The sequence below is a fragment of the Protopterus annectens genome, chromosome 10.part0, assembly GCF_019279795.1.
Source record: "Protopterus annectens isolate FY-2018-M chromosome 10.part0, PAN1.0, whole genome shotgun sequence".
NCBI classification, from domain to species: Eukaryota; Metazoa; Chordata; order Ceratodontiformes; family Protopteridae; genus Protopterus; species Protopterus annectens.
The window spans coordinates 1,012,078,530-1,012,101,325 of NC_056744.1; the positions used below are offsets into that span (position 1 = coordinate 1,012,078,530).

The following is a 22,796-nucleotide window of genomic DNA, read 5'->3' on the forward strand; positions in this document are numbered from 1 at the left end:
AACAGAGGGGATGAGGAAGTGATGGGTAGGTATGGTGTTAAGGAGAGGAATGCAGAAGGTCAGATGATTGTGGATTTTGCGAAAAGGATGGACATGGCTGTGGTGAATACGTATTTTAAGAAGAGGAAGGAGCATAGGGTGACGTACAAGAGTGGAGGAAGATGCACACAGGTGGATTATATCCTATGTAGGAGGGCCAGTCTGAAGGAGATTGGAGACTGTAAAGTGGTGGCAGGGGAAAGTGTAGTTAAGCAGCATAGAATGGTGGTCTGTAGGATGACGGTGATGATCAAGAAGAGGAGGAGGAGTGTGAAAGCAGTGCCAAAGATTAAATGGTGGAAGTTAAAAAAGGGTGATTGTGAAGTGGAGTTTAGGGAAGAGTTAAGACAGGCACTGGGAGGCAGTGGAGAGTTACCGGATAGCTGGGTAACTACAGCAGAACTAGTAAGGGAGACTGCTAGAAAGGTGCTTGGTGTGACATCTGGACAGAGGAAGGAGGACAAGGAGACCTGGTGGTGGAATGAGGAAGTACAGGAGAGTATACAGAGGAAGAGGCTGGCGAAGAAGTGGGATTATCAAAGAGATGAATAAAGTAGAAATGAGTATAAGGAGATGAGGCGTATGGCAAAGAGAGAGGTGGCAAAAGCTAAGGATAAGGCGTATGGAGAGTTGTATGAGAGATTGGACACTAAAGAGGGAGAAAAGGACCTGTACCGACTGGCTAGACAGAGGGACAGAGCTGGGAAAGATGTGCAGCAAGTAAGGGTGATAAAGGATAGTGAGGGAAAGGTAGTCACAAGAGAGGAGAGTGTGTTGAGTAGATGGAAAGAGAATTTTGAGAGGCTGATGAATGAAGAGAATGAGAGAGAGAGAGAGAGAGAGAGAGAGAGAGAGAGAAGGTTGGATGACGTGGGGATAGTGAATCAGGAAGTGAAACAGATTAGCAAGGAGGAAGTAAGGACAGCTATGAAGAGGATGAAGAATGGAAAGGCTGTTGGCCCAGATGACATCCCAATGGAAGCATGGAGGTGCTTAGGAGAAATGGCAGTGGAATTTTTAACTAGATTGGTTAATGAAATTTTGGAAAGTCAGAGGATGCCTGAGGAGTGGAGAAAAAGTGTTTTGGTACCTATCTTTAAGAATAAGGGTGAAGTGCAGAGCTGCAGTAACTACACAGGGATAAAATTGGTCAGTCACAGCTTGAAGTTGTGGGAAAGAGTAGTAGAAGCTAGGTTAAGAAGGGAGGTGATGATTAGTGATCAGCAGTATGGTTTCATGCCAGGCAAGAGCACTGCAGATGCAATATTTGCTCTGAGAGTGTTATTGGAGGAATACAGAGAAGGTCAGAAGGAGTTGCATTGTGTCTTTGTAGACTTGGAGAAAGCATTTGACAGGGTGCCTAGAGAAGAGTTGTGGTATTGTATGAGGAAGTCAGGAGTGGCAGAGAAGTATGTAAGAGTGGTACAGGATATGTACGAGGGTAGTGTGACAGTGGTGAGGACTGCAGTGGGAGTGACAGATCCGTTTAAGGTGGAGGTGGGATTACATCAAGGATCAGCTCTGAGTCCTTTCTTATTTGCAGTGGTGATGGACAGGTTGACAGATGAGATCAGACAGGAGGCCCATGGACTATGATGTTTGCAGATGACATTGTGATCTGTAGTGAGAGTAGGAATCAGGTTGAGGAGACTCTGGAGAGGTGGAGATATGCTCTAGAGAGCAGAGGAATGAAGGTCAGCAGGGCTAAGACAGAATATATGTGTGAAAATGAGAGGGAGGGTAGAGGAATGGTGAGGATGCAGGGAGTAGAGTTGGTAAAGGTGGACGAGTTTAAGTACTTGGAATCAACAGTTCAGAGTAATGGTGAATGTGGAAGAGAGGTGAAGAAGAGAGTACAGGCAGGGTGGAATGGGTGGAGAAGAGTGTCAGGAGTGATTTGTGACAGACGGGTACCAGTAAGAGTGAAAGGGAAGGTCTACAAGAGGGTAGTGAGACCAGCTATGTTATATGGGTTGGAGACAGTGGCATTGACAAAAAGGCAGGAGTCAGAGCTGGATGTGGCAGAGTTAAAGATGTTAAGATTTGCACTCGGTGTGACTAGGATGGATAGGATTAGGAATCAGTATATTAGAGGGTCAGCTCATGTTGGACAGTTTGGAGACAAAGCAAGAGAGACAAGATTGCGATGGTTTGGACATGTGCTGAGGAGGGATGATGGGTATATTGGGAAAAAGATGCTAGGGATGGAGCTGCCAGGTAAGAGGAAAAGAGGAAGGCCTAAGATAAGGTTTATGGAAGTGGTGATAGTGGACATGCAGGCAGTTGGTGTGAAAGAGCAAGATGCAGAGGACAGGAAGAAATGGAAAGAGATGATCTGCTGTGGCAACCTCTAACGGGAAAAGCCGAAAGATGATGATGATGATGATTTATTAATGAAAGATTCAATAAAATGGTACTTTTCACCCAGAGTAAGCAAGGTTGTATACCTAATCCTCCAGGATGTCTGGGTGACAGTTGAAATTCTAATCCCATTCCCTTTTAGCTAAGAAAATTTCAGCAACTTGCGTTTCATAGCTCAAAAATAAGGTCTATAAAATATGTGACATTCTTAATAGGCCTGGTGTAAAGGTCATATGCATATTTTGTGAACATCCTGTTGTATATAAACCCAATGGAAATAGTAGCTGTATCACCACAAGCAGAGTTGCAGCTTAGCTATTCTTCCATCAGGTGCTACCTCCAAGTCTGGTAGCCCCATGAGTTTAAGTTGAGAAAGAAAGAAAGAAAAAAAACTCCACTTCTTAGACATGAGGAGTATAAATACATAAATACAAAAATAAAATAAAATAAAATAAAATAAAATGAAAGCAGCAGTTACAGTTTATGCCAAACATACTGCACAACAGCACTTAATTTCTAACTGCACATTCAGTGTCAGTATTGCTCTGAAGACCAACTGGAATCGGCCATAAATTACTGCTACTTCAGAATGAGCTTACAAACAATTTGTTAACATCTTTATCAAAATGATATTTTAATAGGTGACATAGGTAAACATACAGTAATAGAAAAGAAAATAAACCATATACTTTCCTTTACTGTTTCCATGCAGTAAATATATGGTTTAAACAATATCCATTTACTCCAGCATTACATAAATTGCTTCAGGCTTGCTTTCCCTTAAAATTCATCCCTTCTGCTGAACATTATTTTGCATGGATTGCTCACACAAATACCATTTATTTCTATGTAATTATTTCCTTCCATTTTCCAATGATCGCTCTTCCATTTCTTTTCTCTCCATTGCAATATTCAATACTTCAGTTTCTTTTGGAATAGATTTTAATTTCCATTTTCTAGTAATTTTTTTTTTTTTTTGCCAGCCAATAGCATTAAACTTAGTAAGGCCTTACAATGTGTAGGCAATTCAGATCCTAGGTCTCAGCTCAAACAAATAATTTCCTTAGTTACAACCGGATGCTCCCCCAATATTTTTGACAGAGTACTCTGTCGGGAATGTTTAAAATCTGCCAACTCATTACACTCCCAAAACATATTTTCCTAGTTATGTTGCTCTTTCCAATCACAATCACACCTCCAGCATCTGCTATCTACCCAAGGAAGAATTCTGTGAAGTCTGTTTGACATATAAAAATACATATGCAAACACTTTCAAGCAAATATTTCTAGACTTTGTTGCACAGCTGGGTACCATACAGCTATCTTCCCATTGACACTTTGTAAACTGCCTTTACATTCTCTCTTTCCAATATTTTATAACTTCCATTTATTGATTCTTATAGTTTTCATGCAATATTTTATATGCCATACTACTTATCCCTTTTTTAACAGCAACTTTTGTTCAGGACTTAACCAAAAACTCTACCAGAACTAATCATTCACTCAGCAGCCCCCTACCCCTTTATTATTGTATGTGCTCTGATACCGATCAGTGGAAGAGAAGACAGTCTCTAACCAGAAGTCCAAATTCTGCTTGGCATCAACCATCTCTATTATCTTTCCTACTTTAGTTATTTGCTCTCAATACCTTGATTTGAGTTCCTTTTCCAATTTTCTCCAATAAATTTCAGCCAATTCTTGCTTATTTTGTATAGACCTACTTGCTTTTGTCCTATTGGCAAACTCTCCTTTCTCCATTTTCATGTTGGCTTACTTCTTAGCATACCCTCTATCACTTTATGAATAGAATATTCTGTATGGTTGTTGTTTATTCTCCTTAAGGACCTACATTCCAAATCCTTCTCTCCCCTCATCTCTTCAACGCCTTCAGTTTCATCATTATCCTTTTCCAGCTTGATTTATAACCTTCTGCTTGTGTTACATATATGAGCCTTAACTGTGGAGTTGTAAAGTATCCCTACAGAGCAGGTCATCCTAAATCACCTTATTCTATGGGGAGGAGCAATTTATCCTATTTAATTCTTACCCTTTTCCCCTCCCAAACAAATTCCCTCAACTCTTAATTAATTGTCATCTGCAGCTTCTCCACAGGTTGATAAAAATATCCCTGACCTATATATAAAATTAAAGAGGCTAAAAACATTTTCACTGCTTGCATCATTTCATCATCGTATGCATATTCATAATCAAGAGCTTCTCAAGGCCTGTATTATGTTTTGTTTAATTTCCTGCCATATATCCTCACCTGCCGTAACATAATCATTTTAATCCATACACCCAAATACTTCATCTTATTAAAAATATGGGTATTGTTGAATTAATTCATGTGTTGGTACAGAGTTTACTATTATAGCTTTTATTTTATCTTCATTATTCTTGCATCTTGAAAAGACGTGAAACTATTTCAATATGGTCAAAAACACCGAGATGTCTTTTTCTAGCCTTCAGATACAAAATAATACCATCTGCAAAAAAAGCTAACCATTTTTTTGATTAGCATACCATTTATATCTTGTTTGTGAATCATTTATTTTGTTTCTCTTTGGCTCTAAATATAAATCAAATAACAAAGGGAAAGAAGATACCTCTGCTTTGTTCCTCTTTTCAAACACAGTTTGTAGGAGAGGAACTCTCCAACCTTAATTCTTTCCTCTGACCCTTCATATATCCTCCTAATTTAACTGATGAGTCTGTCAGGAAATGCAAATGCTACAATTGCACTACTCATAAACCTCAGCTTACTCTACTGAATGCTTTCTCTGTATCAAGAACCACCAACAAGAGTGGCATTTTCTCTAGAGCATCATTGTTCTATTAATGCTGTCAAATGTTTGTCTCCCTTCTACAAAACAACACTGATCCATTTCTATTAGTTTTGGCAATATTTTTGCCATTCTCTTAGCTAGTATAGACATAAATACTTTATAATCAAGGTTTAAAATTAAATTGAAATGTGTCTATATGAAGCTGGGTCTGAAGGATCTATATCACATAGTCGAAGTTTAATAACTTCGAACACGAAATGTTCGAACCAACCTGTTTGAAGTTAAAAAACTTCGACTATGGATACAAAACAAAATAAACTGTTGTAAGCAGGGGGGAAAGCCCCCTTGCACCCCCCCCCACTACTTAAAAATACCAATTCCAAGATTGCACCACATTGAACAAAACAGAAACCTCCCCTTATGGAGATTTCCGTTGAAACGCTCGAACTTCTGCAGATTCGAACTTATGGTCTCGACCATATAAGGTTCGAACTTGCTGAAGTTCGACTATCTGATAGAAACCCGGGTCTGAAGGGTCTTTAGCCACTTTGGGTAATACAGTCACCACAAGATGCTGGTAGTCCCCCCCCCCCCCCCACACACACACACACACACACACACACACACACACAGTCACACACATACACTCCCTTTTAAAATGCTTTCAAATAAAATCTTGGAGAGATTTATCACTTTCTTTCCTCCAAACATCCAAAATGTCCAAAGTCCTTAACCCCTTGAACAGATGCCAGACATTGTGGAATCTGAATTTATAAAATTCCATAAGATATCATTAACCTGTGACAAAATATTCGAGATGGAAGAACTTTCCCATAAGGTGTAATTGCTGCAACACTATGAGCTGATTTACTGTAGAAACACAACTGTAAATATAGATGACTAAACTGTTGTAATGATAACTTTTTCATTTCTACAAGACTCATCAATTAATCTCTAAGCATTTTCTAAAAAAATTTTTTTATTAAGTTAGATAAGTAAATAGGCAAATCCAATGAGTGGAGAAATAGAAAGTAGGACTGTTATTGTTTGGAGTGAATGACTTGAGACGTACCTCCCTGGACTACATGAAAAGAGACATGGAAGAGCTCTCGGATCATGTGGCCCAGGCATGTATGACACTAACCCTGAGTAACATCCTGCCTTCGCCCAGAATGATACCACAATATAAGGACAAAATGATTGATTTCAACAATTGGCTAAGCTTCTGGTGTCATTCAAAGGGGATCCAGTATCTGTCTGCCTGGGACAACATGATCGACAGACCATGATGCTTTGCCAGAGATGGTCTGCACCAGTCGACCCTGGGATTCAGGTTACTGGCTAAGGCTCTTGCCACCCCTATAGTGACTTTTTTACGCAAAGTTCAAAGGACAAAACCACCACCATAACAGGTACAAGCATGCAAATTTTGAAGGTAATGCTACTCAATGCTAGAAGTCTAAACCTCAAAATGCACTCCCTCGAGGCACTCCTAAAAATGGAGAACATTGATATCTGTGCAGTAACTGAGACCTGGTTAAAGGCTCCAGAGAGTATCCCTGCAATACCAGGCTACAACTCTTACCACACTTTTCGGCCACCAAACCAGGAACAAAACATTAAAGGTGGAGGAGTGTCCATATTCACCAAGGATATTCACACCACCAGGCTAGTTGCCCAACATAATGCGTCTGAAATTCTTCAGGTGCAACTAACACTAAGTAAGACTGCAATCCAAATTGTAGCTTGCTACAGATCCCCTACCATGCCCCAAGATTCTCACTACACCTTTCTAAACATACTGGAAAATATTAACATACAACCAAACACCCTAATACTGGGTGATTTCAACTACCCTGCCCTTAACTGGGAAAACTGCTCATGTACCAGCACCTTTGCCCAACGGTTCTTGCAATTCATAAATTCCAATGCCCTGGATCAACTAATCCATAGTCCCACCAGGGGCTCCAATATCCTAGACCTGGTCATTACCAACATGGAAATCGATGCTCCACACCTATGGTCACCCCCTTGTTGGTCAGTTCTGACCAAAAGCTAATCACCCTTAACACCCACATCCCACCCCCCAGTAAGAAAACCTCCATAAAAAAACTTCTATAAATCCAACTTCATGCTACTCAAGTCAGAAGTGACAAACTTTAGGATACCCATGAAGACGGGAACTGAAAGTTTGATTGCTGAATCCTACACTAAGGCACTGTATGAGCACATCCACTCATGCATGAATCGTGCGATCCCAAATAGAACCAAGATGCTCTCCTCCAAAAAAAGGAAGCCAATCTGGGGGTCCCCTACCTTAATCAAACTTTACAACAAAAGGAAGAAACTGCTGCAGAAAAGAGGAAAATCCCAGGATGCAAAAAAACTCCCTTATCAGCCACAGTAAGAAGCTGAGATCCCTCATAAAATCCTCCAAAGCTAGTTATGAAAATAAAATTGCCAAAAATTCCAAAGACAACCACAAGGCATTCAATAACTATGTCAAGAATCTAAATGGCAATGCTCAGATCTGCTCTGAGCTACAACAGAATGGCATTAAATCTACTGATCCCAAGGATATTGGCAATATCCTGGCAGATCAATTCAGTGCCAACTTCACCCCCCCTCTCAACCCCTAAATGGGCCATTTCAATACTGGAAGATTGCCAAATTCTGGTAATAACGGCCACACAGGTAAAAATCACACTCTCCAAAGCTAAGAATACACCATCCATGGGACCAGATGACATCCCGGGCTGTGTATTACATGAACTACAAAATTAACTGGCACCTCACTTAAGTGTCATGTTTAATCATAGCCTCAGCTCAGGCTTCGTGCCCACTGAGTGGTGCACAGCTGCAGTTATCCCACTCCACAAGGGGGGATCCATCTTGGATCTCAGGAACTACCGCCCCATCAGTCTGATGAGCCTGATCTGCAAGGCCATGGAACGTATTATCACGGAACTTATAAACAAAGACATTGGCAACCTTCAAACACTGGACCCCACCCAGTTTGGGTTCGTGAAGGGCCGATCTTGTCTCCTGAACCTGATTGACTTCTTCAAATCAGTCTCCAGAGCCATGGATGATGGTAAGATGGTCCACACAGCCTATCTGGACCTCGGCAAGGCCTTTGACACCATCCCCCACTCTGGAATCATAGATAGACTTACTTAGTTGGGCATTAATCCCTACGTCACTCGATGGGTTGCAACTGACTTACTGACAGAACCCACACTGTAAAAGTAGCCGACTCCAAATCCAGCTCCAGACAAGTGACAAGTGGAGTACCTCAGGGTTCAGTCCTGGGACCGCACTTGTTTGGCATCTACTTCTCTGAAGTACAGGCCAGCACTAAGGGACTCTGGCTAACAAAGTTCCCAGATGACTGCAAACTGGGAGCCATTACTGAATCCCCAAATTAGGTGGATACTCTACAAAAGGGCCTAACAGAAACAGATGCTTGGTGCCAGAGCCATGGGCTCAAACTCAATGCCAAGAAATGTATAGCTATCACCTTTGAGAAAAAACATGTACCCATGAATTACCACATAGGAGGCAGTACACTAAACACCGAAAGTGTGATAAGAGACTTAGGGACACAGGTGGACAGTGGTCTCACCTTTGATAACCACATCACCACAACAGTCAGGAAATCCTTCTATGTGGCACACCTCATCACTAAGGGTTTTCATCCAGAAAATAGGAGGTCATTGTCCCACTGTACTCATCCCTCATTAGACCCATTATAGACTACAATGCCCCGTTTGGTATGTACCTCTCCAGACATCTGCAACAACTGGAAAGGCCGCAGAAATACCTCACTAAAAGAATCACAGGCCTAAAGCAGAAGCCCTATGTTGACCACCTTAAAAGACTCCAGCTATACTCTGTCACATATCGTCTACTCAGAGGCGATCTCTGCTTAACATACAAGGCCATGTCAAACCCAGAGCTATTGGACATGCCTTAAAGAAATCCCAATCCGTCAGAGCCACATGCTCAAGGGATCTAAACCTTGTCATCACAATAAACAAAACATGCTGAAGGGATAGGTTCCTGACCCAGAGACTCCTCAGACTCTGGAATAGACTGCCCATACATGTCAAGCAGAGCACCTCTTTGGCCCTCTTCAAAAGGAACCTTGACGATTGGATGGGACATAGGAAATTCACCCCAGGGATCATGTCAGTCGCCCTGCTAGACAGGGGTCCAGGGAAGTAAATAGTGTGGGAAGAAATAGCCAGGGAATTGTTATGGCTAGGCTTGTATAGGCCCTAGGGCCAATAGCCTAGTACCAACCTATGAACCTATGAAAGAAACCTGAAAGATATCTAGTCTAAAGCATATTTTACTACTGCATGCAACATTCAAAATTCTGTACCCGGTCAACCTTTTGGATAGAAAACCAAATAAATGCTTTAAATACAAATGTCAGCATGAAAATGTCTAAACTACTAATTTCACTTAAAAGTAATTTCTCAAGGGCTTTCCAAAATGGCTGGTAAAAAACATAATTTCAGCTCTCCTAGTGTAAAAAAAGAAACTGATAGATAATGGCCAGTAATTCTGCCAATTATAGAAAAATTAATTTACTTGCTAGTATGTACCAGGATGTCAGCAAAGAAGAAACTTTGAGAGCCTGAAATAAAATCAACTAGAAAACGTGAAGATAAAACACTGACTGGAAAGAATTCTGCAGCTGTTCAGCAAAAAGCAGTTCCACCTCCAGCTTTGCTACAAGAGATGGCTTCCAGTAGTTTAGAGGAATAAAATTCAAATGTGCTCAGAGCTAATTAAAATAAATGAAACATTGAATGAGTACATCAACTCAAATAACAAAAGGCTGGAAAAATGGAAGAAACTTTAAACAGTCATTCAGATGAACCGATAAAACTGCAAAAATCAGAAGTTAAAAATGTGGAAAAGGCTCACTGAGTATAAAACTGCTCAAGAAGAGTTGTTTCACAAAAATAGCAGGGTTAAAGAACAGAACCCTAGAAGGAAAAGACTGTACTAATTTTATGAAAGCACAAATAGGTAACTGGACTGGTATTCCACAGCAGGATTTGTTAACTGAAAAGGCACATTGTATTTATTATCTAAACCTGGCCATGGGAAAGACATGTATTAATAAAGATACAATTGTACCAACAGAAAGAGATGATCCTGACAAAACTCTGGCAGAACAGCTAATTATTAAAAATTGGAGACTGTAGAGTGTCTGTGGAAAATTTTTAATCACTGTATACCAGGCAGAAGAGAAGCAAATTTATCCCAGTAATCAAGCAACATCTAGAAGAAGGTGCCCAGTTGTCTTCAAAATATTTTTTTCCTGGAGGATCAAAGTCATTTTTTGATGCAGAACAGACAAAGAAGGAACACACAAAGGAGGAAATATAAAAGTATGCTCGACAAAAAGTGAATGATCAAAGAGAAGGAGACTCTGCTTCTCATTCTTCTGATAATAAAGCTCATAGGGAGACTTTGCCAGTGAAAATTTTTCAGTGTTCCAAAGGAATTATAGGTTCATAGGTTCATAGGTTCATACTAGGCTATCTGCCCGAGGGCATTTACAAGCCTAGCCCATCGTTTTGTGGCTTAGGCCACCCCTTTAGTATGGGGAACTATACCCATTATTTTTCTGTGCCTCTGTCGAGCAGTGACACTGAGGTAATCCCTGGGGTATATCTGCGATCTCCCATCCATTGGTCAAGATTTCTCTTGAACAAGGCCAGCGAGGTGCTCTGCCTCACATGTACCGGGATTTTGTTCCACAGCATAGGGAGTCTTTGGGTGATGAATCTATCCCTCCAGCACGTCCTATTAATAGCCGTGTCAAGGTTTAAGTCTCCGCCCTTGTGGCTCTGATGGATCTAGATTTTTGAGGTGAAGCATATTCATCAAATCTGGGTTTGACATGGCCTTGTATGTTAGGCAAAGGTCACCTCTGAGCAAGCGATGGCGACTGAATAGAGCTGGAGTTCTTTCAGTCGGGCAGCATAGGACAGATTTTTGAGACCCTTTATCCTTTTGGTAAGGAACTTTGTGGCCTCTCCAGCTGCTGCAAGTGTCGGGTCAGATACATTCGAATGGGGCATTGTACTCAATCATTGGTCTGATGAGTGATGAGTAAAGGGAGACTATGACCTCCCTTGATCTAGATGAGAATCCCTTCATGATAAGGTGGGCAATGTAGAAGGTCTTCCTAACTACTTTAGCTACATGGGTGTCGAATGACAGACTACTATCAACCTGGGTCCCCAGGTCCCTGATAACTTCTTCTGTGCTCAGTGGATTGCCACCTATTTGGTAGCTAGGGGTAACCTTGTTTTTCCCGAAGGGTATGACTATGCATTTTTGGCATTTAACTTTAGGCCGTGGCTCTGGCACCAGTTATCCGTTTCTGTGAGACCCTTCTGAAGGATATCTGTGTCAGATGTGTTTTCTACTATGGCCCAGTTTGCAGTCATCTGCAAACTTTGTCAGCCATAACCCTCCTGTGTTTGCTTGTACTTGGAAAAGTAGATGCCAAACAAGAGTGGGCCCAGGACTGAGCCCTGTGGGACACCACTTGTGACAGGCTTTGAGTCTGACATGGCGCCAGCAGCTCTGACCCTGTGGGTTCTGTCACTCAGCCAGTTTGCAACCCATCTTGTGATGTATGGGTTGACATTTAAGCTGATGAGTTTTTCAATGATACCCGAATGGGGTATTGTATCGAAGGCCTTAGCCAGATCGAGGTAGGCTGTATGGACTGCCTTTCCCTCATCAATGGCTTTGGTGACTGTTTCAAAAAGTCAACCAAGTTTAAAAGGCATGATCTGCCTTTGACAAAGCCAAACTGGGTTGGATCCAAAGTCTGCAAATTCCCTATGTCTTTATTTATGAGGTCCATTATGATCCTCTCCATGGCTTTGCAGATAAGGCTTGTCAAGCTAATGGGCGGTAATTTCCAGGGTCGGTGGAGGCACCGCCTTTGTGAAGTGGTACCACAGTTGCAGTGCGCCACTCCTGGTGCGTATCCAGAGGTAAGACTTTGATTAAACAGCTGTCCTAGCTGTGGGTTTAATTCCTCATTGAGTTCATGGAGCACACAGCCGGGGACACCATCAGGTCCCATGGATGCTGTGTTTTTGCTTTGGAGAGAGCAGTTCTCACTTGGGCTGGAGATGTTTGGGGGCTGCAATCGTTTGGTATAGATATCTCTCCTTTTGGGGGAGGGGAGAAGTTTGCACTGAACCTGTCAGCCAGTATGTTGGCAATGTCTGTAGGATCAGTAATCTTCACATCATTTTGAACTAGCTCTGAGCATATCTGGGAGTTTCCTCCCAGGTTTCTAACATAGCTAAAGAAGGCCTTATGATTGTCTTTTGAGTCTTTAGCTATTTTTCTCTCGAAATTTGCTTTGGATGATTTTATGAGAGCTCTTAGTTTTTACTTATAGTGATCAAGGGTGTCTTACCTTTTAAGGATTTTGCTCTATCTTGTAGTAGCTTCCTCCTTTTGTTGTAGAGTTTGTTTATGGCTGGGGTCCACCAGACTGGATGCTTGCCTTTGGTACAAAGAGTCTTTGTTTTGCTTGGGATTGCCTTATCCATGCAGTCCTGCAGGTGCTGGTAGAAGGCATTTGTAAGTGATTCAGCGGCTTGAGTACTGTTTTCCACCGCTCGGGGCCTTAAAGGAGACCACACTAGTCTTTAGAAGTGTGAAGTCGGCTTTTGAGAAGTTCTTTACTGTGGTCTTTTTATTTCAGGTGGGGTGGGATGAGGACCTCCAGCGAGATTAGTTTGTGGTCTGATCTCACCAGTGAGGGGTACACCTCCGGTGTTGAACATTGTGCTCCCATGTTCGTGATGATGAGATCAAGTATGTTATCTCCTCTTGTGGGGATGGTGACTAGTTGTTCCATGGCATTTGAGTTTATGAATTCCAGGAACTTTTGGGCTAGGGTGTTTGGGCTTGAGTAGTGTTCCCAGTCTATATTAGGGTAATTGAAGTCACCTAGTATGATGGTGTTTGGTGATACATTTATCCCCTCTAGTGTTTTCAGGAAGGCCATGTGAGGTTCCTGAGTTTGTGAGGGTGGCCTGTAACATGCTACAATTTGCAGAGCAGTCTTGCCTATGGTTAATTGCACCTGGATGGTCTCCGATGCATCGTGCGTTGCCACCAGTCTTGAGGTGTGGGTGTCCTTGATGAATATGGATACCCCCTCCTTTCTTGGTATTGTCCAGATTTTGGGGCCGGAACGCATGATATGAGGTAAAACCTGATAGCGCGGGTGCTCTCAGGAGCCTTGAACCAGGTTTCTGTCACAGCACAGACATCGATGTTCTCCATACTGAGAAGGGCCTCGAGTGCGTGCATTTTGAGATTTAGACTTCTGGCATTGAGCAGCATTACCCTTAGTTTTTTCCTTTTTGTGTTCTAGGGTGGTAGGTTTAGAATTTGAGCCTTGCCTAAAAAGGCACTATGGGGTGGCAAGAGCCTTTGCCAATATCCGGAATCCCAGGGGTGACAGGTGCAAGCCGTCCCTTGAAGCAGCGTGGCTTGTCCAGCATGTCATCCCAGGCAGACAGACACTGGATCCCCTTTGAATGACACCAGTGTTTAAGCCAATTGTTAAAGCTGATCATCTTATCTCTGTATTGTGGCATCATTCTTGGTGAAGGTAGGATACTGCTCAAGGTCAGGGTCATACCTGTCTGGGCTACATAATCAGAGAGCTCCTCAATGTCTCTTTTCATGTAGTCCAAGGAGGTACATCTCAGGTCGTTTACACCAGCGTGGACAATGACTGAATCATATTTGTACCTGCTGTTGAGAGACCTGAGTGCTTACGTTATGTGGCGGATTCTAGCGCCCGACAGGCAGCTTACTGTGACCTTCTCCTTACTCAGTCTGGTGAGCGGGACGTCAGTGTGTCTGACTATGGAGTCACCAATGACTAGTGTGTCTGGCATTGTGTTTGGCCTTAAGGGCTGTGACTGTTTGACACTCTGACTGTGAGGTCTATGTGTTGCAGGTGTTGTGTTCTGAGGTGGTGGTTGTTTGGGTGTCTGCTTTGGTGGCCTCTGCTGTTTTGGTAGATTTTTGATCAGAGCCTCCGAGTATGTCTTTGTGTGTTTATGTGTATGATTTGAGGTTGTAATGGTAATATGTGAGACTGGGTCTATAGTGTGTGTGGTAACCTTCTCCTCCTGACTGGTCTTGCCAGTCCTATGTTGAGAGAGCTCAGCCTCCAGTTTGGCCGTGTAGTTGCATCTCTCGCATGTATTTGTGTTTTGTGGGAGGAGGAGAGGGTTGTCTGTGTACATGAGGCAATTGTAACATTGCCTCAATATTCCCAGGTTCACCAGCTGAGCAGGAGAGGACACTAGCAACTGATCCCTCGACATGCTAGAAGGAATAGACAAAAAAACTTTAAAAAGATTCCGGGGGACGTGGGTGACCGAGAAATGGGGGGTTGCCTTTCTTGGGGTACTATCTATGACAAGAGTGCCGTATCAAGGTAATAAGTACTGTAGGAGCAAGTGCTACGTTTAACAGATAGAGAATAGTCTACTTGGAGTCAAGTAGAGATGATCTTTTAATTATAGGATACGCTGATTAGATCAGTAGTATAGTTCGAGGAAGGTAGTTTTAAGGGAAAATTGAAGAGTGGACTTTAGGTAGCCCGAATAGTTTAAACCTGCTTAACCGGCGCTGCCCTAGTGTGCAACAGTAGCAACTCCGCTAAATCGGGCTAAATCGGCTAAATCGGCTAAAGCGTGCTTTATAGCAGGGGCTGGAAAAGACAGGAAATGACCCAAATTGGCCAACAAACCACAAGTCACTGCCTAAACCACTCCTCCGAGGACAAATGAAGGAGTTATGGAAATGACCCTAGTGGCCAATAAAACTACAGTTTCAAGTCAGTAACCACCTCTCCGGGGGCAGGGAAGCTGCTCAATGTTAGTCACTCCCACTGATAAACACAGAGACCCTCCTTCAGCCCAAGCAAAAATGGCCTCACAGAAACTTTCAAGCAGTTCAGGAACAGCAAGCCTGTAACTGAACTTTTTAACTCTCAGAAAAGTGGGAAAAAGCAAGATTTTTTTTTGTTTTGTTTTTACAGAGATAGCAGAGGTTCACAAGTAATATCAAGTTATAACAGTGCAGTAAATGACCCCACACAAGAGTGCTAGGTCAAGGACAGAAAATATGCAAGTTTTAAGAAAAAATCGATTTAAAATTAAGTGCAAACAGGAAATTCAGCAAACAGCTTTTGGTTGTGCTCTAAATACAGCTACTAATACAGAAATCAAGTTTAACAAGCCAGAAAATGCTCAAGCTAGGCAGCTATGCAGAAAAACTTAGCAAATAAACAGAGAAAAATACTTAAAATCTCAAAGTGGCTCCCTTCTTCTCTCAGCGTTTTTCCTCTTGGAGGGTGCTTCACCAACAGCCAACAAGCCTGAAAAGACGCTCAAACCACGAGGCAACTAGGTTTTAAGAGAGGAAGATGAAGGAGTTATGGAAATGACCCTAGTGGCCAATAAAACTACAGTTTCAAGTCAGTAACCACCTCTCGGGGGCAGGAAGCTGCTCAATGTTAGTCACTCCCACTGATAAACACAGAGACCCTCCTTCAGCCCAAGCAAAATGGCCTCACAGAAACTTTCAAACAGTTCAGGAACAGCAAGCCTGTAACTGAACTTTTTTAACTCTCAGAAAAGTGGGAAAAAAGCAAGATTTTTTTTTGTTTTGTTTTTTACAGAGATAGCAGAGGTTCACAAGTAATATCAAGTTATAACAGTGCAGTAAATGACCCCACACAAGAGTGCTAGGTCAAGGACAGAAAATATGCAAGTTTTAAGAAAAAACGATTTAAAATTAAGTGCAAACAGGAAATTCAGCAAACAGCTTTTGGTTGTGCTCTAAATACAGCTACTAATACAGAAATCAAGTTTAACAAGCCAGAAAATGCTCAAGCTAGGCAGCTATGCAGAAAAACTTAGCAAATAAACAGAGAAAAAATACTTAAAATCTCAAAAGTGGCTCCTTCTTCTCTCAGCGTTTTTCCTCTTGGAGGGTGCTTCACCAACAGCCAACAAGCCTGAAAAGACGCTCAAACCACGAGGCAACTAGGTTTTAAGAGAGGAAGATGAAGGAGTTATGGAAATGACCCTAGTGGCCAATAAAACTACAGTTTCAAGTCAGTAACCACCTCTCCGGGGCAGGGAAGCTGCTCAATGTTAGTCACTCCCACTGATAAACACAGAGACCCTCCTTCAGCCCAAGCAAAATGGCCTCACAGAAACTTTCAAACAGTTCAGGAACAGCAAGCCTGTAACTGAACTTTTTAACTCTCAGAAAAGTGGGAAAAAGCAAGATTTTTTTTTTGTTTTTGTTTTTTACAGAGATAGCAGAGGTTCACAAGTAATATCAAGTTATAACAGTGCAGTAAATGACCCCACACAAGAGTGCTAGGTCAAGGACAGAAAATATGCAAGTTTTAAGAAAAAACGATTTAAAATTAAGTGCAAACAGGAAATTCAGCAAACAGCTTTTGGTTGTGCTCTAAATACAGCTACTAATACAGAAATCAAGTTTAACAAGCCAGAAAATGCTCAAGCTAGGCAGCTATGCAGAAAAACTTAGCAAATAAACAGAGAAAAAATACTTAAAATCTCAAAAGTGGCTCCTTCTTCTCTCAGCGTTTTTCCTCTTGGAGGGTGCTTCACCAACAGCCAACAAGCCTGAAAAGACGCTCAAACCACGAGGCAACTAGGTTTTAAGAGAGGAAGATGAAGGAGTTATGGAAATGACCCCTAGTGGCCAATAAAACTACAGTTTCAAGTCAGTAACCACCTCTCCGGGGCAGGGAAGCTGCTCAATGTTAGTCACTCCCACTGATAAACACAGAGACCCTCCTTTAGCCCAAGCAAAATGGCCTCACAGAAACTTTCAAACAGTTCAGGAACAGCAAGCCTGTAACTGAACTTTTTAACTCTCAGAAAAGTGGGAAAAAGCAAGATTTTTTTTTGTTTTGTTTTTACAGAGATAGCAGAGGTTCACAAGTAATATCAAGTTATAACAGTGCAGTAAATGACCCCACACAAGAGTGCTAGGTCAAGGACAGAAAATATGCAAGTTTTAAGAAAAACGATTTAAAATTAAGTGCAAACAGGAAATTCAGCAAACAGCTTTTGGTTGTGCTCTAAATACAGCTACTAATACAGAAATCAAGTTTAACAAGCCAGAAAATGCTCAAGCTAGGCAGCTATGCAGAAAAACTTAGCAAATAAACAGAGAAAAATACTTAAAATCTCAAAAGTGGCTCCCTTCTTCTCTCAGCGTTTTTCCTCTTGGAGGGTGCTTCACCAACAGCCAACAAGCCTGAAAAGACGCTCAAACCACGAGGCAACTAGGTTTTAAGAGAGGAAGATGAAGGAGTTATGGAAATGACCCTAGTGGCCAATAAAACTACAGTTTCAAGTCAGTAACCACCTCTCCGGGGGGCAGGGAAGCTGCTCAATGTTAGTCACTCCCACTGATAAACACAGAGACCCTCCTTCAGCCCAAGCAAAATGGCCTCACAGAAACTTTCAAACAGTTCAGGAACAGCAAGCCTGTAACTGAACTTTTTAACTCTCAGAAAAGTGGGAAAAAGCAAGATTTTTTTTGTTTTTGTTTTTACAGAGATAGCAGAGGTTCACAAGTAATATCAAGTTATAACAGTGCAGTAAATGACCCCACACAAGAGTGCTAGGTCAAGGACAGAAAATATGCAAGTTTTAAGAAAAAACGATTTAAAATTAAGTGCAAACAGGAAATTCAGCAAACAGCTTTTGGTTGTGCTCTAAATACAGCTACTAATACAGAAATCAAGTTTAACAAGCCAGAAAATGCTCAAGCTAGGCAGCTATGCAGAAAAACTTAGCAAATAAACAGAGAAAAATACTTAAAATCTCAAAAGTGGCTCCTTCTTCTCTCAGCGTTTTTCCTCTTGGAGGTGCTTCACCAACAGCCAACAAGCCTGAAAAGACGCTCAAACCACGAGGCAACTAGGTTTTAAGAGAGGAAGATGAAGGAGTTATGGAAATGACCCCTAGTGGCCAATAAAACTACAGTTTCAAGTCAGTAACCACCTCTCCGGGGGCAGGGAAGCTGCTCAATGTTAGTCACTCCCACTGATAAACACAGAGACCCTCCTTCAGCCCAAGCAAAATGGCCTCACAGAAACTTTCAAACAGTTCAGGAACAGCAAGCCTGTAACTGAACTTTTTAACTCTCAGAAAAGTGGGAAAAAGCAAGATTTTTTGTTTTTGTTTTTACAGAGATAGCAGAGGTTCACAAGTAATATCAAGTTATAACAGTGCAGTAAATGACCCCACACAAGAGTGCTAGGTCAAGGACAGAAAATATGCAAGTTTTAAGAAAAAAACGATTTAAAATTAAGTGCAAACAGGAAATTCAGCAAACAGCTTTTGGTTGTGCTCTAAATACAGCTACTAATACAGAAATCAAGTTTAACAAGCCAGAAAATGCTCAAGCTAGGCAGCTATGCAGAAAAACTTAGCAAATAAACAGAGAAAAAATACTTAAAATCTCAAAAGTGGCTCCCTTCTTCTCTCAGCGTTTTTTCCTCTTGGAGGGTGCTTCACCAACAGCCAACAAGCCTGAAAATGCTTGAGAGACAGAAAAAGCACAGGAGTTGACTAGAAGAAGAGTACCTTGGACCTGAACCAGAGTCTGGGTTTGGGAGATGGAGATGAACTGGAAGAAGACTAGCAATCCTGAAATTAGTGAATGAACGTGAGACTATAAAGCCTCAATCATATTTGTAAAATATGGCTTTATAAGAAAAAGAAGACTTTTGTTGACTTTGTTAAACTTGCGGAGAGACAGAAAGGCATATACCCCACTTCATGTCATTAAAGTTTGGAAAGGCACTAATAGGAAAAAAACTGTTTGTTTAATTTTTTGCTCTTAAGAGTATTTATTCAAAACATTTCATGATATCAGTTGTATGTTATATAGTAAAACATTTTCAGTAATTGTCAAATATTGTAAAAATACTAAAGTAAACACATACTTTTTTCCTTACAATGTAAAAAGAGAAGGGCTGGACAAAAGCATGTTTAAGATAATAGGCTGCAATCTTGGGCTCATGGGGAGATGAATGAGGTATAAAAGTGCAATTATTGTAACATGTATAGAGTTGAGATGTTTTCTTTTACTTTTGTATACATGAATCTCTGGATTAATGCCCTTGGCTTAATCTAATAACACATTTTTGTGCAAGTAAGTGGGCTTTAAAAACAAGAAATGCCTATGAATGCAATGAATACTTTTTCTGTAGCAAATACATTTTCAGTGTGAGTTCAAAAGTCTGCTGAGGGCAGCTCTACATTCAGTTCTGAAGTTTCTATGGAAACAGGACTGCAGGTAAAGGCAATAAATCTCAGTAAGTATGGATATTGTTTGCTGAAAGAAATGTAAAATTAAAAGGTACAAGGCCAGTAGCTTAGTAAAATAGTTTGAAATTATTGGAAGTGAATAAGGGATAGCAGTTGTTCTGGTACCTAAATTCTTCAACACATTTACTAGAACAGTACATAATTTAGATTTATTTAAAGATAGCCAGTGCACTTTTTCTTAAGACTAAAATGAAAGCATATTACTTGCTTTTTACATCTGGGAGGGGACTAAAGATAAGACAAGAACAGACATAAATTAGTGTAGGTAGGAACACAGGCTGTAACATGCACTTTAGCATGGATAACATTCATTAAGTATTCAGTGATTGTTTGAAACCTAGGACAGTAGTCTCAACTTTTACTTGTTAGAAGATTATTCCACAGAGCATGGCCCGATCTGGAAACGGCTTGTTCACTGATGGCAGTTTTAAAGCAGGGTCTGGTTAAGATGATAGTAATTTCTTGGGATTTTCTTAGCAAATATACTTGTTCCCCTTATTGGAAGTTTTTTTTGTTTTCTCAAGGATGGGCCTTTGTTTTAATATTTTGAATATGAATGTACCTAGTAAGTAAGATGACCTTGTTGTAATTAGAAGCCATGTCCCTTTTATTAGTAATTCACAGTGGTGTGTTAGGTAGTCTGTGAGTTTAATTACTGAGTGTTAAGAACTACAGACAATGCTTTTACAGTACTCCATTTCATACTGCCTGGGATCTGATGTAGCTAATAACGAGAAGGTGTGAAAGGATCAGCTGCTATCAGCTTCCCTATCCTGAAAGGAGGAAGAAGGGATGCATACCTTGGTGGGCATCCCACTACATGATCCTCTGGTAAAAAATGGAGGACCTAGTGGGAAACATCTGCTGTTGTGTCGAGGCTCGTTTGGGGAGGTGGACATCAGCTTGGACTGAGAAAGTGGCTTTCCCCACTTTGTGCCATTGTAGGTCATCCTCCACTGTCATAGCCAAAGTAGAATGAGGAAGATTAGGAGCATAGAGAAATTCTGACCTGCCTAGGATGGTGGCCTGCCACCTCTCACCATGCTCCCTTCTCTGCCAACCAGTATCAGTAATTGACTATATCAGGTCAGGATGTTGGAACAAATGGCTAAGTAATGTGCTAGGGTGGCCTTGATAGCCATGCAGGAAGGACTAAAAAAAGTAAGAAAGAAAGAAACATACTTAATTTTACACAGTCTAGCAGTATATCAAAAGATAAGTTGTATTTATGACTGCACACCATGAAACTTTCAGTTTTATCTCTATAAAGACTCTGTAAAGACTAAAATGCCATATGGATCAAATGACTTAATACCAGATGATCTGTAATTACTAGAATAGCTGTATTATCAGTGTTTGGCTTGATGTTTTAAATTATGTCCTATGACAGCATCAGGAAAGATTACATTTCAAGAAAGGAATACAGAATTAAAGCAGGTTTTACAAAAATAAGAAATAAGTGCAGACAAAGTACCCCGGTAAGAGTTTCAAATTTAATTTGTTTGAACAGTGGCTTGTGAGTCTCCTAGTTAATTAAAAGTAATAATAGCAGTAGCTAATCAACTAGACAGAGAGACATAAACAGACAGATAGATAGATAGATAGACAGACAGACAGACAGACAGACAGACAGATAGATAGATAGATAGATAGATAGATAGATAGATAGATAGACAGACAGACAGACAGATAGATAGATAGATAGATAGATAGATAGATAGATAGATAGATAGACAGACAGACAGACAGATAGATAGATAGATAGATAGATAGATAGAAAGATTGATAGAAAGATAGATAAACAGATAGATAGACAGACAGATAGATAGATAGATCTATAGATAGATAGATAGATAGATAGATAGATAGATAGATAGATAGATAGATACATACATACATACATACATACATACATACATACATACATACATACGTATGTACATAATGTTCAGATCTGGAGTTTCCTTAATGTAGTAATGTAAATTTTGTGATCGCTTCCACCCATTTTGCATCAGCCTCACCTTACTGCCCTCATGCTAAGGTAAAGAAAAGAAAGCAAGCAACTAAACATTAGCACTTCAAAGGAAAGTATCTTACTTTGTTCATTCTGACCCACAGCCCATAGCTGTTCAAGTATTCCTCTCCTGTGGCACAAATACAGCTACCTCTTTCCACCTCAATGTTAAACCGGAAGGGTTTTTTGATACCTTTGTAATGGCGTGGTAATTCCCAGACTGGGAAAATTCTCTTCCCTGCAGATAACGTAGAATTATTGTCCTTGCATATCTCGTAATATTTTTCTTTAGGCACATAACAGAGAGATTCAGGAAGAGGTCTAGTCTCTTTGAAACATTCAATACACTCTAGTAAGAAGCGAATTCTGCCCAAGAGCAGGTGAGGACAGTCTGCCGGTGTCATTGTCTCCAGGTGGTTTCTCTACTTCCTGAAAGTGACAGCAGAGTTGAAGCTGTAAGCATGTAAATGAATAGTCACCGTGGCAGTGTGTATAATGCACAGTATTGCTTTCATAAAGCCTTACTGATATATTGTATCCTTGTCAGGATTGTTTAATTAAAAAGATGTATACGTATGTATTCCAGTTTTGTCATTCTCTCTGACAAAGCGACAGAGGTGAAATCTCCCAGGAAGCAGTACTTAACAGAAATCTAGCCAACTGTAATTACTGGAATAGCAAGGTTTTCTATAATTACATAGGTTATGTCACCAGAACATAAGTGGTTTGCCTTTAAGAATGGCAGTGAGAGAAAGACAAGCCCCAGAGAAGTTACACCCATTGATAAGAAAAGTTATTCTCCTCCCAAACAGTGAGTCATTGCAAGTACTCTATATTTAAACAAATATTTTTGTGGGTGGGGTTAAGCTAAGTGAAGTTATGTCCTCCTTCCCTAGTATGGATATCTGTAGCTTTTCTGCTTGGATGTGCTTTTGAAATGTAGCACTTTATTTTAGTTTTACTACAGTCATTGCTAGATTGTCTATTATTTACAGGAGGTTAGGTTTGTTGCTTAGTTACTTTCATGTGTATATATACATGTATGTGTGTATGTATGTATTTATGTCTTTCCAGACTTACCTATGTGCTTCTTTTAGGCCCGAATAATAACCTAGTAAAACATCT

The 22,796-nt window shown here is 40.8% G+C and overlaps 1 protein-coding gene across 1 annotated transcript in view; it reads right to left on the reverse strand.

The window, feature by feature from the left end:
• The window catches only part of LOC122813454 (E3 ubiquitin-protein ligase HECTD3-like), a 699,643-nt gene extending 677,301 nt beyond the window's left edge, over positions 1–22,342 (reverse strand). The window contains exon 1 of the mRNA XM_044085769.1: positions 21,755–22,342. Within this exon, the coding sequence (XP_043941704.1) occupies positions 21,755–22,075 (321 nt within the window). The 5' untranslated portion in view covers positions 22,076–22,342. The remainder of the gene's footprint in view (positions 1–21,754) is intronic.
• Positions 22,343–22,796: the final 454 nt, after the last annotated feature.